Source organism: Cataglyphis hispanica, chromosome 8, assembly GCF_021464435.1.
Source record: "Cataglyphis hispanica isolate Lineage 1 chromosome 8, ULB_Chis1_1.0, whole genome shotgun sequence".
Classification (NCBI taxonomy): Eukaryota; Metazoa; Arthropoda; class Insecta; order Hymenoptera; family Formicidae; genus Cataglyphis; species Cataglyphis hispanica.
In genome coordinates, this window is record NC_065961.1 from 1,935,986 (window position 1) to 1,955,134 (window position 19,149).

The 19,149-nt window shown below is 33.3% G+C and overlaps 1 protein-coding gene across 6 annotated transcripts in view; it reads left to right on the plus strand.

Moving 5' to 3' along the window:
- The first annotated feature begins 293 nt into the window (after positions 1-293).
- The window catches only part of LOC126851383 (calcium-transporting ATPase sarcoplasmic/endoplasmic reticulum type), a 41,366-nt gene continuing 22,510 nt past the window's right edge, over positions 294-19,149 (plus strand). For 3 of the 6 annotated variants that reach the window (XM_050595301.1, XM_050595300.1, XM_050595296.1), the window contains exons 1-2: positions 294-578; positions 8,804-8,995. In XM_050595301.1, coding sequence (XP_050451258.1) covers positions 8,878-8,995 — 118 coding nt within the window. In that variant the 5' untranslated portion in view covers positions 294-578; positions 8,804-8,877. Of the gene's footprint in view, positions 579-3,977; positions 4,171-4,274; positions 4,293-7,058; positions 7,799-8,803; positions 8,996-19,149 lie in introns of those variants that run through there. The other 3 variants (XM_050595297.1, XM_050595299.1, XM_050595298.1) reach the window with 3 other exon arrangements.

Sequence of the window (19,149 nt, forward strand, 5' to 3'; positions counted from 1 at the left end):
TCCTGAAACTATTCTTCTGTATAAATCAACCCCCGTCGAGTTCTCGATAATCGAAATAGAGGATTTTCATGCAGCGCTTGGATCGAGCGGTTGGATGTCGTCTCTTCTCTTCTTATTTTTCTCGTCGTTTCTCGGCTCTTCGGATTCGAAGGTTAAACGCGAAAAAACGACGACGACATTCGCAGCAGCCGCCGGGACCACTGGCTTCCGGCCAGAGATAGGTTTTTCTTTGTTCGTCGTCTCGCCACCAGGTAGCGACGTCTACGGACTATTTAAACGAATTTCGCAGCCTCTCGGTGCTTCGTTTTGTCAGCAGCGCAGACGTTGCCCCCTTTTGAATGTTTGTTTGTTTCGCTTCCCTCTTTTCCCGTCGCGTAAACGACTCTCCTACACATCGTAGAAGGGCCCAGTCGAAAGCGGCACGTCGACAAACGACGATGCTCATCGAGGAATAGTGGGTCGAAAGAGAAGAAGAAAGAAAAAGCAAAAGAGAGAGAACAGTGTGTAAGGTTTAACGGGGGTGGTCCACACCCCCCCGCAATACGTCCAAGTGAAAAAAGTTGAAGACAGAAGCATTGGTAAGTCCACTTGCCGCGCAACCGATGGGATGCAGTTGCATAGTGTTCTTCGTGTGACCGCGCGCAGTGACGAATCGCTCCTCCGTCTGGAGGAGTGGAGAACGCAGGAAAGGAGGAAAATCGCAAGTGTAGTGAGGAAAAAGTCAAGAAGGATTAACGTGAAGGATTACTATATCATTATTGTGATTTCTTTAATTCATTGTGATTAATGTCGATTCACCGTCAAAGGATCGAGTTGCGTTGAAGAGTGAAATTCGGCTCGCAAGTCGATTGCAAAATTTCGCTCGTTGATATATTGGGATATATTCGAAAATTCAGAAATTCGGAAACTCGGTAGTGATTGTTAATAGAAAGTCCCTCTTGTCAGTTTAGAGTATATGATGGCTTTTAATTACTTTTGAATAGTTTATCACAGACAGGAAGTGTCTCTAAAGATATTAGCTCGCTGCATAGTGAAGCCCAGGTCGCCTATTTGTAGAATGTCACATGCTTTCTTTGCCGTGCAAAATTCAGAAATCCTGAAATTGTGCGCGCGTGTGAATAGAGTAACACTTCTGTCGCTTCAGAATGTTCAGTTCCTCCTTAATGGCTTTATTAACATTATTAAATGACACGCTAGAGAATTTATTTCCAAAGCGAACGTTTCTTCTAGGAAAATATGAGAATTTAAACGAACGTATAAAAATATGAGAACAAAGCACGATCCGATAATTACGAATAATTTTTTTTTATATTTGAAGTAGATACATTTCATTTTCAAATTGATAAAAAAATTTCAATGGATAACTTATAAATAATATTGCATCCATTGTTATTTAAAGAAACACTTTCAAAAAATCTAGCGAATATATTTATAGGAACATTATTAAATTTTATTTTAAACGAATAAAATAAAATCATTTCTTAATTATAAGAAAAGAACTAAAAACAAACGATATAAATGAAGCAACAGTTTTGTTGCATTAGTATAAGCGTTGTTTCGATGTAGTGCGATAAAGGATGCAGTTGCATAATAAGCGATTACGAAGCAAAACACATCTATCAAAAGTGTGTTGTTCCATGGAAAATACAATATTTTGACGTGCCGTTAAACGCTCGGATATTTTGTGCGTATAATAAGCTCGCGGTAAGGCATCGAAAAAACTGATAAAATCACGGCGAAATCTGCAAATGGCCGATCATGCGCGAAATCTTATAAAACTTTGTTAAATTATAACACTCGTCGCGCGTATTACGCGACCTATAATAACTAGAGCCAAGAATTCATTTTAGTTTTTGTAGGTCACCGCTGCGTTGGCGCGTGCGTAAAACAATTTTCGCGGACTGAGAAATTACCTCGACTCGACGTCACATAATTTGTGCAATCCAAAACTATAATTAAACGCCGTTATAAAACACCATCCGTAGTATATTACGCGATGAAGAGGATACTTAATGAAAATAAAATCTACACCTGTTAATAAAAGATAATGCGCAGTTGCGAGAAAAAAGTACACGGCATCATTAAGCTCGTTATCCAAATTTAATAAACTAATAACGTTATTTCACAGCAAAATTAACGTTAAATTTTTGATGGAATTACGCGGACAGATATCTTCTCTTCTTTTTCATATTTTTCGTACCTCGAATAATTTTTGCTTGTCATACGATGATATTTTTAAAAATTTCAAAGGTATTTTGTTATCTTTGGCGTTGGGCAGAAATATGTGATGGATGATTTCATATCGTAGAAAGGAATGTGTTAATGTGTACACTGTCCGCAACGAGCGGAAATTGAGACACGCGTTTATACACGCCAATATTAGCAGATAGCATCATGTCACAATAGCATAACATAGAGATCAATATTAGAGAAGATTATCTCTCGATTTATGAAAAGATCAAGTCAATACAAGCATAAATCTCTTTGTGAAACACAGTTGCTGTCTTTCAATTCGAAAAGCAATTACATCAAACGATATTGAATTTGGATAAATTTGTAGCAAATTTACAAATGCAATATCTTAAAACTGCTAAAATATAATAGTAGTTTCATAGTTAATTACATTAGCGCGTAATATATGCGCAATCAATCCGAATAAATAAAAAAAATTAATTCTTTAGAGAAAATAAAATTGATTTAACATTAATATGCATCGCCTATAATTTTAATACACTTCGAAAGATTTAGCTCATCCTGAAAATTCACTCGTATTTAACCGTGGTGGAGAATGATAATTTATTAACATGAGCGAATCATTTGGCATAGTTGTATATTTTATACGCGATTTTATACATGAGAGAGTTAATTTTTCTCGAGGATGATCCAAAGCAGCGGGATTACCTCATATCTATGTGAAACATTCGTCATATACAAACGCAACCTCTACTTGTTTGCCAATAAACGCGCTACGTTTCTTATCCTTATGGCCCGTTCAACATGTTGCATCTCGTCTTCAAATAGATTCCACTAATCCCCACGTCGTGTCGGTGCACTCACACATACTTCATGACTACGGATCTGCTTCTCTCTCAAAACTGCACTTTTTGTATTTTCTGTGCTTAAAATGGAACAAATGTACGCTTATGTTTTATTAGAAGATATAGCTTAAGAATGCCTGCATATTACAATAGAGAGATCTTCCTTAAATAAATATAATTTACTTAATATTTAAATTTCTCAATTAGTAAAATATCTTTCTTCTATTGTCTCCTTGATGCTGCAAAATGTCTCATCAACTTTAAAAACATTTTAATTATTTAAATGGTATATATTTGTTAAGGATTTAATTTTGTATTGCGATTATTCGTTCATATTATACAAGAATTTTTCATTAATCTCTATAACTTAGTAATTGAATAATATCAAGTAATGATTTACAAGATGTTTGATATTTTTTATTAAAATTTAAAACATCCGTAGATACGCAAGGAAGCTCTCCCTATTATTTACGCAACACAGTGTGTTTGTTGGCAATTATACGATACTTCATATAACGTAATCTCAGCAAGAAAAGAAAATAAATTCAAGAACTTTTTCAGTCTTAATAATCAATTTTGTCGTATTGTTTCGAAGAGACCACAAAATGGTATGAAATAAATATTTCATAACATTAATTAAAGAATTTGCTGATAAAAAATACAGAATAGATGCAGAGCATATTCGGCAGTTTCCCAGACCCCGATCTAAATTCCACAATATCGAAAATTAAGAAACCACCCCCTCATCGTCCTCGGAGACAGGACGCGCGGTGGCGGCGGGCGATGCGCGGAGAGGAAGGAGGCGATGCCGGAGATCGGGAGAGCGAACTGATCTCTGCCAAAATAATTAGGAAGTCGTCGAAGATGTGCTAAAAACGTCCGCTCGAGCGCGCGCGGGCGCGATTTGGCCGGCTAGTCGCGTCCCGGGCGCTCGAGCGAGCTGGTTGTCCGGACAGAATCCTCGGGAGAGCAGTCCTCAGCGGAGAACCGTGGTACCGCAGTACCACGCGACCGGTCGCCGAATTCGTATCTTTATACCTGTCGCGGCGTGTCTGTCCTTCAAGGACCAAACTGATGTGAGCGATTGTCGCTCCGTCGCAGGGGATAGTCAGCCGCGCCAGCTTTGGAGACGGTTAGTCTTGCCATTCGCGATTTCTCAATCCTCAATCGCGCGTGAAGCAAGGGGAAAGGGAGAGGGATCGGCAAAATCTTTATTGATTTGTCACAAGTGCTAATGACAGGACATTAAAAAAAGTTAGTAAATACACGAATTTTTGTTAAAATTACGATTGATTACGTTTATGTTGGATGGAAAATAGCTTCGTGAAAAATCAATTTAATCACGATAAAATATATCTTGAAAGTATAGGTCTTTTTTATTATTATATTAAGAATTAAATATATATAAGCATATATCGTATTTTGATTGGCAAGAAAAATGTCTCTGTTTAAAATTTAGATTGTACGAATCTTGTGGTTGAGGATTGAGTGTGTTTCGTTTTGATTAAGTTGCTTTAGATTTGTGCGCTAGCCTTGATTGTGAATATATATGGGATCCTATGGGAGTCATATGTGACGTGTGTAATTAACCACTTGTCATTATTTTAGCAGAAACTGATTTACTCCGACCGCGTTTTGCCTCGACTTTTCCAGCTATCGCGGGAAGTTGACGTCCGTTGATTAAAAAGCGTATCATGGGAATTAAATACGACGTGTTTAATTAATCTTAAACTTGTCAGCGCGTTTTGGCGGGCTATCCATTTTCAACGTATCATCATAAATTTAAAAAGTAGCATGGATGATTAACTTATTGTGTCTGATAAATAAAGATAAGTGTCTAATAAATAAGAGATAATAATATATACCATTGACAATAATGACAATAATATATACCAGTAATTATTTCTTATTCTTGTATATAGTCAAATTTTTAATTCTGATTCTGATTACGATTGTGTGCGTGCTTACGATTTTATAAATTTAAATAACACAAAAAGTTGATATCTACAATATGTCCACAAAAAAATTATTAGGATCGTAAAATTAATTTTTGTAAAATAAATAATCGTAAAATTAATTAATAGGTTTTTCGCGGCATTATTTGCGTTGTTAAATATACAAGCCATTTTAATTAATATCGCAAAAAAATAGTTGAGATTCAATCATTGAGAGAAAAATGTTACCGTGGGATTCCGTTGTAAATAATTAATTATTGCGTTGCCTTAATATTTTTAATTGACAGAAATTATAATGGAAAATTACCATTTTGTAAAAAATTATAAATGTGTGTAATTAACAACGTGTTAATAACAGAACATTTAATTAGATACGTTTTACCTCAATTATAAAAAAATGAATGTTACAATATTTTTAAGTTATTAATTTTATGCTTCAAGATTTTCGAAGAAATATTTAAAATAAAAAGAAGAGATATTGCAGCATTCAATATATATTGCTTGTGTTCTAAATCGAACAAATAGATATCCTTCAGATCTTTATCTAAATTTCAAAGATAAAGATTCAAGAAATATATAAAATACATCTCTAAACAATGTCCGAAATATCCGGCAAATTTGAGATACACTTTTTGGACATTTTTTGGAGTTTTGCCAGCGTGTTAGCCAGATTTTCAAGCGCTCTTTATTTCAAACCTTCATGTTGCCGCAAATTTGTAAGTCAACATGGGGAGGTAATATCCAATAATTATGGAATAATGGAAGGGACGTCAGGAAAGTGATAGACGTGTGTATTTAATCATTCATCAGCGTGTGTTACCAAGAACGATATGAATATCCGAGACAAAGAAATTTCGCGGAAGCTGCTTCGTTTCGCGGGCTTACATAAGGCTGGCAAAACTCGTCGAATAAGATTATTTTATAAATCGCGTGTAAATCAATTTTAATCTCCGCCATCTCTTCCTTCCATTGACTCTAGATAAAATTGAGCTATTTAAACGAAATATAGTAATCTTTTTGCTTAATATGAACTTGACTCGATTTTAAAATTGTGCCACGTTAACCTTGAATCGGGTGGAAAAATTTGAAATTCAATATTGATGTTAAAGAGATATACTTGTATTTTGCTATTGAAAATATTAATTTTCGTATTTTTTCTGTTTCCATTGTCATCTTCTTTTAGTCACATGCAATACATACATTTATAATTCTGCCAAAGATTAATTAGTCGCGAATATTGCTTTTATCGATATAATTCGTTTAATCTTATCTCATATGTCATACACGGTACTAATAATACATATCACATACCTTTTACGCGGATTGAATGAACATGTCATTTGGACAATGAAATATTTAAACGATCAGTCTTCTTCTTCATTGCCAGCTGGATGATGCCGTACGTAAGAGATTCGAAATAGACAAGAAACGGCAAAAATTTATTTTCGGAATTTTCTCGAGCATTCCAAACGACGATCCCGGGCGCATTCGCGTTTTTTTTTGCATCGGCAAAACGTTACGAGTTTGAACGCCGCATAAATTCCCGAAAGAATTAAGGTTCGAAGTCGGGTCGCACTCGCCGTCGTATTTTGTCGGTCAACACCTTGAAGGCGGACGACTTATTACAGCGACGTCGCGGTTACGTAACACGACAACACGCCGCGAGATTCGTCCCGCCGGGAGTCTTAAAATACGCGCCAAGGAAATAGCCTAGCAGAAACCTGAAAATAGCCATACACGTCAGTTCGCTCGGCCAATGGCGTCGCTCCACATGCTCGCTATCCGCGCGAGAGACGCGCGTTAGCGGGACGTGTCACGGACGCATGACGCTACGCGATTGAATCTCTCTGGAGAAATTTCGTATATTCCGGAAATGATCGCGGAATGCATCTCGGCGCGAATTAATTATCGATCGATCCGGCAGAGTCGTCGGTTTCGACGAGAGGAGACAATTATTTATTTCGCGCAGTGCGCGACGGCGTGAGTCGTTGTTGCTGCCTGCGCGGGCCGGTTGGCGGCGCTGACGCTCACGCCATGATTCGCCCGATTCGCCAGTCATGTCAGTCTCGCGGAAGCGGAGGTCAGGTTAGCAGTTGGTCGTGTTGGTTACTTCGTTATGGTAAAAATGACGTGCGTCTCGTGCATTCGCGCCTCGTGATAGCTTCCGCGTGTAATTCGGAGCAGCAGTAGCATCTCGCCTTGGCGCTTGTTTCTTTCTCCTTTTCCTTTCGTTGCGAAAGAAGACGGGGAAACGGCGCCGCTCGTCGTGGTCCGTAGTGAAGTTTGTCGCGGGATAAGTACACGCGCCGCCGCCGTCATCGCCGTCGCTAACGCGGCTAACCTAAATATTCGGCGGCCGTAACGTAATTTTCTCTCGTCTCTCTTTCTCTCCCTGCCTCAATCTCCCTCTCCTGTCTCTCCCTCCCAGACTTTTTCTCTCTTTTTCTCCTTCTCCATCTCTCTCACTCTATTGACACGTCGTCATCAACGATAGCCGTGTCTGTCGCGCGTTAACGCGGCGGACTTCCTCGCTCTACGTACTGACAACGCGAGTCAGAAATACCGCCGAGGATATCTTAGTGGGCTGCGAGTGCATGTCGCGAGGACACGTCGCGCTCCGAACAGTGATTCTAAATCGCGACCAAGTGCGCGCCGCGCTTCTTCCGTTGTCCTCGTTTTCGTTCTCGTCCTCCTCGTCGTCGGTGGCGGCGGCAACTCGTCACGCCGACCCACCGTCGCGTTTCGGAATTTCGCAAGGAGGTGGAACGCCGTGGGACAATTTCCTGCGTCTCGACAACATCCTCGGTATGGTTGAAGTTTATTTTTTCTCTCTCTCTCTCTCTCTCTCTCTCTCTCTTCGTGTTGCGTCCGTTTCCGTAATACGCGATGTATTTATGTGACGAATTCTTAGTGAATTTTCTCTAGGGAAATCTTAAATTTCGAGAATTTTCCGTTAAGGTTCAGTGTACCTGTTAGCGTGTTAAACTTCCTCATGTTTTTTCAGCTGATTACATCATTGCTAAGAGTGTAATCTAGAAAGAGATAGCGACGTTTGGTTAAGGATTAATTATGTACCTCAGACCGAAAGTCTCGTAAATCGAGAAATTTTCGATCATGTTACACATTTTTTTTTAAACTTACATATATTTATTGATATTTACTTTCTATAATATATGTTTAATACATATAAGAAAAAAAAAACTTAATTTAGATAAAATATTTTTCTTATGTTGAAGGCTATAATCAAGTAATTAAAAACATATAATTACAGCAAAAGGTATAAAATTAATTTAAAGTATAAAAATACAATTCAATTTTGTATATATTTATATATGTTGGGACCGTCAAATATTAATACTAACAACAGAAAGCAAAAAAAGGTTATATATAAATAATTGTTGATGGTTATAAATAAGAATTTATATAATCTTTTTTTGTGAATATATAAAAAAATATTCTTTTTTTTTTTTGGCATTTTGAAAAAAAAAAGATAAAGAGTATAGAGTAAATTTTATATCGAACATTTAATCGAACTGTCTCAGTTTTGAGCATAGTTTGATTGCAATATATTTTAGATTTTAGTAGATAATAATTCTATTGAGAACTGATTAAAATTATCATTCCATTGAATTGATAGCAGGCTCTTATTAAATATGCAATTCATACATATTTTTTATATCTACTTAAGATTTGTTTAAATTGAAATAATTCCTTTACAATTTAGATCTATTTTGCTCTATACCTAGCTCTCTATTTAATGCATATCGATATTAAACATTTTATTTAATAAATAATTTTATCCATTTTCAGAGACTATTAGTGTGAATGAACATATACGATCACTAAAAGGATAACATTAGTGAAGCACCTACGAAACAGTAATCATGGAAGACGCCCATTGTAAAACTGTGGAAGAAGTAGTAAATTACTTCAACGTCGATTCTGACAAAGGACTGTCTCCCGATCAAGTCAAAAGAAACCAGGAGAAGTATGGTCTCAACGGTGAGTAATTTTCTTTTTTCTACACTTTGATCTTTTGGAGCATTTGATAGATTCACGGATTCATTCACCTGTATCTCATACAATTGAAGGATCTGTTCACAAAAGGATTGCATAGCTCCTTTTGTAATATCATATAAATTATCAGTCTATTAACCATTCGTCAATTACTCTCGTAGCATTTGATCTAGATTGGTTTAAACAAAATTAAGAAGTAAAAAAAAAACTTTTTTGATTATTTTCACTGCGTCTTTTATGGAAAGAAACATTTATTGATATTTAACGTATAGTCCTCACGAAGCGTACATCACGTGTCTGAGAATTCTTTAAAATTATATTTCACGCCGAGGTTTCCTCAATTGCATTGGTGCAATTCAATCGACAAACTGTTTCATTCACAATTAATCACTCCGTTATTATTAAAGATCGACATTCACAGATAAAATTTATTACTATCGATTAGCATTCTTAATTCGATTTAGAATTATTTGCGTTTAATGAAAGAAACTTTGAAATGACTTTAAATTCACACAAAATCCACGGATGAAAGACACAATGTTACTTATACGGGAGATGCATTTTGTATATGTAGATATTAATTTTACATCATATGCGTAGTACGCGCGGGTACGATAATTACGTGGCGCTCATGAAAATACATAATCGCGCGTTCTGTTCGCTACCGGGGTCGAGGAGAGTCGATGGTAAAAGTCGCTTTATCAGCCTGGTATGTATAATATATATGTCGCCGTGTATATGCCACGCGTGTGTTGCCTCATCCCCACCACGTTTGGCGCGACCGCCTGCTACTTCCTCGTACACGTGTTCGAGAAGAGTCTGTACTTTTAATATTCATTACGTATGTGTCGTGTTTGTAAGATCCGGTTGTATAGGATTGTTTTTCAACATTTCGTCGCGAATATACACATGTGAACGCCACAATCCATGTGTGTAAAAATATCTATTCATAATCTCTACGTTTTTATTATCGATTAGCTTTTGACTCGGCTTTCAATCGTTTGCGTTTAATCAGAAGTCGGCTTTAAATTCACATAGATTCAATTAGACAGTTAAAAAAAAAAATATTGTTTGAAAATTCTGGGAATAAATTTATCACGAGATACATCTCATTATCAGATAATAATCTGTCAAAGTTTCTTTTTTTTTTTTTGTTTGGTGGTCAGTCAACTATCAATATTTTGTGGGATTGATTTAACCGTCTGATGCATCTCTCTATAAATCACATCGTTTCGTAAGGACTGCTTGTGTATGACATGCGTATCTGTCTATGCTTTACAATAACGTAATCAGGACGTTTAAATCATCGACATTCCAATTTCCGTCGTCGACACGAACCACTCGATCGAATCGCAATACTGTATATACATATATATTTCGGGAAATCTCTCGAATTGTGCTGACGAAAATTCAACTGCGTTTGAAATTTGCCGAGTAATAATTTTTTTGCAATACTATCCGGGACTATCTTAATCTTTTTTGATAACGATATTGAAGATTAATTAACGTTTACAATTAACATGATGACAACTATATTCTAATACATGAGACTTTTAATTTGTCGTTGTACAATTTTTCACTTTATAAAAATGACTTGGAATGATAATCGGAGTTTTATGTTAATGTGCGACATGTATGATAACAATTATGCAAAACGTTATGAGCCACAGACTATACGAGATATTTAAATATTTTTTATTGTCTCTTCTTTCTTTTCAAAATATCAGTGTATAAGTTAGATAAAAATAACTTAAAAGTAAAAATAAAATAACAATTATAAATTTTATGGAAGTTGTCTTACACTTTTATTAGGTTTACAGTACGGATCACAGATAACTCGGGATTCACAAGTTTTGTATTTCGCTTTGTATATTATTATAATTTAATATAAACTTTAAATTGCAATTTTGTCTCGAGATTGATTTTTTAGGCCTGTATAAAGTTAGAAGTCCTGCGTTAAAGAATATTTTTATCAGATATTTATAGGTTGCTTTGTTGAAATTAAAAAATTAGGAAACATTACACAATGCTGTACAGTTGATTGAACAATTCGATGACATTTCGATACGTATCATTACATTTTTCGTTTAACTTTGTAACTTTGTGTCGGCTGCAAAGTTTTCCTTTCAATTCTGTCCGGCAATCGTGCGGAGGACGAAGCACGTGTCTCGAATGGTTTATTTTTGCATAACGCGTCGCTAGTTTGCGCCTCTCGAAATATCGGACGTTTTCCCTCTCCCAAGTTTCGAAGATTGAGCATCTAGAACGTCCGATAAATAATCGGCGTGACTTATGACTGCGATATGCTTTATCTGCTTCTTAAAGATTTCCGTAAAAAAATTCAAATCTTCCTCTCGCAATTTGATCATAAAAATAATTATTAAAGTATATTAATAAAATGAAGTGAATTTAAAAAGATGCTTATTGTGCTAATGTTTTTATGATATTAATCGTAATGTTTTTAAGAGTTCTACTATTAAATACACTATCTTCAAACGAAATTAAAAGAAAGATAAAATTAAATAAAACTAGGAATATATATCACAAAATTAAATTAAAAATATTATTGCAGAATTTTAATTAGAGACTCTTATGATAGTAATTATATTATAGAATAGAGTAATTTTTTCCGTATTTTATACAAATATATATATAAAAATTGTATTTAATAAGAATTTATTTAAAATTATTATTTGTGCAAAATAATTTTTGCGAAGAAAATTATCAAGTCAGTCTTAAAATTAATTGATACAAAATTATCTCTTGTTTATTAAAAATGTTATTCTTTTTAATAAAGTTTCTTGCTTCTTTTTTCAATATTTCGTCAATATTCAAATATAAAACATGGCATGTTTGTAAACAGAGACTTTCTGAAAACTATCAAACATATGTATGAAATGCGATCATTACAATGATTCACGCTCATTATCATTAGTTTTGCGAAAATACATTATTGTTTGCATGCTCGCATACACGATAATTTCGGTGCTATTTGCGTGTATATTCGCAAGTAAACATTATGCAAAGATTACGGCAGAGCTACAAAATAGGCGAGTGCGCGGCAAAGTATCGTCTTTCGTTTACGAAAATAAAATACAGTCAACAAAAGAGAGAGAGAGAGAGAGAGAGAGGAGAATATGTCGGTGGAGTCGAATTTTATAGTTAGACATTATCTGGCGTGTTTCGTCGCTATTTTGACGCTTCTCCGTCATTGCGACGTAATACAATTGTTTTTAAATAACATGAGAGAGTTGTCGCTGAAAATTATAGCATCGCTTTTCACTGCTAAGAATTTTTCTCGGTTTAAATGCGATTGAAAACACGAATTTGGTCGTATAAATTTTTAAGTATTATAAACTTTAAGTATTTTGATGGTTTACTTTGTATTTAAAAATTGTGAAAGTTCTGTTTTCTTTAGATTAAACATACGGAAAATTTTATTTGAAAAATTGGTAGATTTTGTAACATACAATACTATATGATGATAGTTTTTCTTAGTTGGATTTACAAAATGAAAAAAATGCATGTTATGTTAAGGAAAAATAATTTTTCTAGATAATTCAGGATTAATTTAAGATGAAACGTCGTAATATAGGTAGTCTATAATCACCTTCTTTTTCTCGTGCGTATGCATTCTGCAAAGTTTGTTCAATAATCAAACGATGACGATTATTGACTAGCAGCAAACATTTTCATACGCAGTATCTAACGTGATTGAATGGCCTTCGTTATTTACATAATATAATGCAATAAAATTTCTTTTCTGATAGAATCAAGTTTTTTCTATAATATTGTGAATAGTTAACATTAATTTAACGCTATTACTATTCGTTTTACATTTTGAACGCTCCATTTTGAACGCAAAGAACGCTATAAAGTTTTACAAGCATTGTTCTTCAATTGATCTTCTTAATTCAATGTACAAAAGGTGTTCCATATAGAAAATATATTGCATGCAAAATGTGTATGAAAAAAGTGAAAAGCGATATTTTCATACGTAGTGTAAAATTAACCGTATTAACGAACTGGAAATATGATGCCGGATGTTGGACTCATTTAAGTTTAGCCTTGAGAATTAGTTGTAGAAAATTGCGAAAGCGATAGGCGCACGTAACGCTTTAAGGTTCGGATCGATCTGGTAAATGCGGCTGTACCGCCGTGTTGCGAGTTTGATGGATATCGTAATTCGATTGCACGTGGCCAAGCGTTGCATCTGGCAGACTACATGCAGCAACCTGATGATTGGCACTAATTGCGTCCACAGAAGAAAAAAATGTAATCTTATTTGGGACAAATTCGATTCGCAAGCAAAGTCGGCTTCCCCTAATCGAGAATTTTGAAGCGTCAGTTTGGTGCAAATCAAATGCAAAGTTGGCAAATCCAAGTGTTACAAGATTTTATTACGTAAAAAATAAACTCTCGTCTTCTCGTATAATCGATCATTATTGTATATATTATGTATAAAATGAGTCTAACCTTTTGTGATGTGTATAATATTTATGTTTAATAGAAGAATTATTATATGTTTAATAAAAGAATTCAATTGAAATGTATTGAGGAACAAAAAAATTAGAGAAAGAAAGAAATTTCTGTAGATCTCTGTGATAAAAAATCTCGAAAATTTTGCCGATTGAATTTTAGATTATAGATTAAAAAAAAAAAAAAAAAATAGTAGGTTGTCTATTTCTTGCTTGAAAGATAAAATTAGAAATCAGTTGACAAGTATTTGATCAAAAATGTGCTAGTTAAATAGCAAGAAGAATGTTACGTTTATAGATTTTCTATATTTTCCAACATCGTTATTTGCAGGAATGTTTTATGATGTATATAATACGTACGAAATGCACACTTTATTTATTACAGACAAATATGATTAATTAGTCTGGCATGTGTTTTATATTTGTTACGGAGGAATAAAAAAATTATTTATCGATGATTTTTTAACATTACTGCTCCATATCTTTCGAAATGTTAATTATGAGTAAATATAGAAAAAGGAAGAAATTACGGAAAATTAAGAATGATAGTATTATATATATTGTTTATCAGAAACCTTTTTTCTTATAATTTGTCGGAACTAATATAATTTTCTACTTCCAAGATGATTGCATAAGTTCGATTTATGCTTCAATGATCTTCATTATTGGTATTGCCATTATAAAAAGCCATTTAAATTGTAATTGATCTCTACGCTATTTGAACATTTTTTTCTTGTTTTTTCTTACCTTGTGTTTTGTCAATTCATCACATCACAGTTTATGGAAAATTTATTTATTACAAGAGCGACTCTATCAAACTCTATGAAGAGAAATATGCTTAGAAATTTAAATTGTCTGATTAAATTGAGCGACCGCGCTATGAGAAAATTATAATCTTGTATTATATTTTTTTATGTTTCCGTCCAAGGACACATATCGATTTAACATACGTCAGTCTTAATCCACTTTGCCGTAGGCGAGGAATCTACAATTGAATTTCAAATCGCGATTCAAAGAAAATAATTGTTATCTGTGTAAATATTATACATACGCGATTGAAGCCTGATTCACATCTTCAGAGATTCGTATCGGTGATATCAATTCGCGTATCGGATTTGGATTTCGCAAAGGAAAAGCGCAAAAAAAATATGACCGTTAGCATGTGGAATGATAAGCGTTATTCGTTATCATTGAAGGTGCGTGTATCACGATACTTATATTTGCACCCGTTCAAAGATAAACAAATTCTAGGTGTTTACACAGCGATCTCTCTAATTCACTTTTATCAAGATGCGACCGAGAATTTCTCGACGAGTAATTGCGTACGCAGGAAGAGGTAAAATGTCGCCCACATGAATTAACATTATATTAACGGACTTGAGAGGCTTCCCGGCTTCTCGAGTCCAAGAACTCGACCGCGATGCAGTCGTCACTGTGATCGTATAATAAATACCAAGGATAAACTGCCGTGCAAAAATTTCCATATATTTTATTCACACTAATATTCGCGGATATTTCGAATTATATATTCGAGTGTATATACAAGTGTACAACATAAATAATTAGTTTTTTATGTCTTAACAATTCAATTATTGTCTTAACAATTTATTTTTCCGTTTATAATATTTAAATGTTCAATCAATTGTAAAATGAAAAACGTATTCTTATTAAAAATGTAAAATTGGATAATTATTAAGTTAATTTATTTTAAGAACGTAATTATAGTATTTATTATATAAAAAACTAAGAATGATCTATTTTAAATAGTGTAAACGGGATTGAAATATTTTGACGGCTCTAAATCCTATTGTATTATTATCACTATTTAATAAGCTTAACATATCAACCTAATTGTACAAACATCAAAAAGCTTAGTCATTGCATCGAATTTATAGACATGGATTAAAATTTATCAAATATATTACTAGTAGCCACGATTATTCTCGAATTTATACGGATTTAAAGGATTTAGATCCAACGAGATACGTTCATGATATTTCCGTTAACCTTAATTCATCATAAGAAATTGACTTTGGATATAAATAATTGTTAATTTATTACTCTCGAATTTATTGTTACAAAATTAAACTGTGTTAACGCAATTAATTGCTTTTTTGATTTTTACTTCTCAAATTATTTGATATAGGGATGAAGTTAATTTTTAATTATATAATTATAATAATAATTATTACTCATTGATAACAAAAAAATGATCGAAAAGTGTAGATGTATCAGTTTGCTATACAAGAGAAAAGTATATAAAAAAATTAATGCCTGTTTTTTTAAATAAATTACTCTCAAAATATATTAAATCATGAATTTGCGCGAATTAAATTCAAAAATATACCTTGAGAGCGATGCAGAAAACGACAGAAAACGTTTTAATATCGTAATCAAAATCTGGTAATATCGGAATTTGCAGAGTACGATTCTTTATCTTTGTAGGTCATGAATTAATTGTCAATTCAGCACAATAACGAATATTTGTAATGAAAAAAAATTGCACGTATAGATTTATTTTGTGTATATCAGAATTTTATTATTTTTTATAAATTGAACAATCTTTTTCAACCTTTTTATATTAAATCTTTTGTAGTTAAAAGATAAATTTGAAAAAATAAATTATATTTATAATTAAAATGATCAGAACTATAAAAAAAATAATTCATAAATGAGATATAAACAGGGATAGAGCAATCAATAAATTGAATTAAAAATTAAACTTTTGTAATATAAGCAATTATATTTTAATAATAAAAAAAAAAACAAATATAATAATAAAAGCAACGGAAAAAAGAAGCGAATGACGTCCTGTGATCTGACTAAAAGCTCAACGCGTTTGAGAACTATATCTGACTTAGCTTTAATCCGTTTTGCGGACAAAACTATCCAGCTTGCGCTTGCATTTTGCAATATAATTGCATTTTTTAACATCACTTTAAATTCTTTGTTTCGACGTGTCGTGCTTTGCAAGTCTCGTACACGAGACATCTGACGTGGGCAACTTTCAGCGTAAGCAACCACGTCAGACCAACGTCGTTGGCCGATCCATTATTAATGAGCTGGCCGCGAAGAGACGGTTTCGTCAGCGCCTTCTTCTTCGCTTTGTAATCACGCGAGTTCGTATAGGAAACCTGAAACATACGTTATGACGAAGTAATTTAGGAATATCTCGACACCTGCGAACAAAATTCTAGGTTAATTAGTATTTTAATATTTCACAGATGATAATGAACACTTTAAGTTTATTTTACATAAAGAAGAATTAGTATGAAGAAATTATAAATATATACAGCCAAAAGTAAATTTTGATACTCATATCATCTAGATACTCACGCTCTAAATGAATTATCATTTTAATTGTCAAATTTTTTTATCTCGCTCACAATTCTTTTCATTTTCAATTAGCACATTTATACATATTGTTATTGCACACAAATATTACAAATGCCAATAAAAAAATTATAAAACAGAAACGAATTTATATAATTTGCGATAAAAGAGCAATCTTAGATTACGTAATGAATCCCGTTCTGCTTTACTTGAGCTACATAAATAGTCGCGAGACAAGCAGGCAGGCGGCTGCAAAAATTGCTCAGTGCTTAATAAATCGCGCATGTGTGGTGAAATTGCATTAGGAGTTGACGCGATTGAGTGAGGTTAATTCATTTTAAAGTCGCTCTTCAAAGTCGCAGCGTGATATTTAGCGCGCTTGGGCGCGTTGTACCCGATTTAAATATCGCTTCACACGATTATCCATTTAATTAATTTATTCGATCGATCTTAATAATTCTTTTATATAATTCGAGGGAGTTATGATTGTTATTATTTCTCAGTGTAGTGCTTTTTTTGTTATATCATGACGATTCGCCGAATATCGCGTGATACGTGTTGTTTGAATGTAAGGAAGTCGTGAAACTTCTTTGAACTTATGATTTAATTAGAGAATACTTAGTTAATTAATCTTTAACATTAAAACAGTTAAAACGTCAAAATCCTGAAAACCTTATTAAAGTATATTACGAAGGCATTTTGATATGTTACGTTGATTAAAACGATGTGATTCTGATTTAAATAGCGTTTTCGTGCTGCGAAAGTTTTTCAATTCGTAATGCCGCTGAAAACAATTAATTTTGATTAAAATATACATATGGAACAAACAAAAAATTTTATTTGATTTAAATTTTGGGATGGCACTAAAATTTCGAAACAAGTAGTATAAAAAGAATCGTGGTCTTTTATAAAAACACTTTAAGACTCTCTTAAGATAGGATTTCATGTCTAACAGATTTTAATTTGTAATTAAATATATAGTTAAATTTGAATACAACTCGCGGAGATGCATACATAAAACGTGTTGTTTGTTTCAAAATAACTGTTTATCTAAAAATAACTATGAAGAGGAAAACTTGTGTAGAAGAGTTGCAAATGAAATTAACAAAGAAGAATAAGTGTGGGCGCGTCTATTAGATAACTAAAGGAGCTTCAGCAAAAACTGTTAGTGGAAATTTGCAAATACTAGCAAGTTTACTCTGGTCTCGTTGAACACTTATCGCCAAGTAGCGTAATCAATCGATACTAACTTTTACTTGTATATTTTCTAATAGGAAACACAACGGATAATGTAGAATTACGGGTAATGTAGAATTTTCTTGGTGGGAAAATGCAGAAATTAAACATCGAGTAAATGTGTTTTAAAAAATTTATCGTATATTGACATAAGTTTACATATATATATATATATATATATATATATATATATATATATATATATATATTAGGCACTTTAATATGTTTCGAGATTAAAATTTTTTCCATTTAATATTTTTTCCATCAAGTAGATAATTAAAATTGCAGTTTTTATCGATAAATTTATAACATTTTTATTTTACAATATTATATTATTTTTAAAAATTAATTTCTTGTAATGTCAGCTATATACTCGTATATGTCAGAAATAAACATTATGCAAAATTCAAGAAATTTGTTTTTATTTAATGATTGTGAGTACACAACACGCGTGTTTAACGTCGAAAATAATGAGAGCATAATAAAAGATTTTTTAAATTTTAATATAAATGACATGTGATATAAATAAGTATTACGAATGTATGAAACATTTTTTAGCGTATTAAGCGAGATATATTCGTGTATTTATGAATTTAGTATTATTATACGTATATGTATTATGTTACGATTGCATCTGAGCGCGAAAGAATCGAGAGTTTTTCGCGTAATATAAATGATTGAGTCGAGATGCTTAAATAATGCTTGTGTTATTTTCTTTGCACAGTGTTACCTTCGCATGACATAGAAATAAGCACTCGGTGTGTTAATGTCATTCGCTCATGTATGAGCGAACTGACGTTTCATCTGCAACCGCAGTTGCAGATTAGTTTCACGGATGACCTTAGACGAGAAAACGCATCGCGCATATACATATTTTTCACGTATGTCACGGAATTTATTTTCTAGCTCCGTGCTTAGCTTCCATTTGTCAAGCGTATTATTCTTGATAATGAGTCTATACGTCAAATTGTCATGAGGATGACAAATGGGACGAGCGAAAGGAGAAAGTCACTTTCTTACAACAATATAATTTATGAATCGCTATTAATTTTTGCGCAGAATATCTTTTTCAAATCTGTTGAAATATTCACA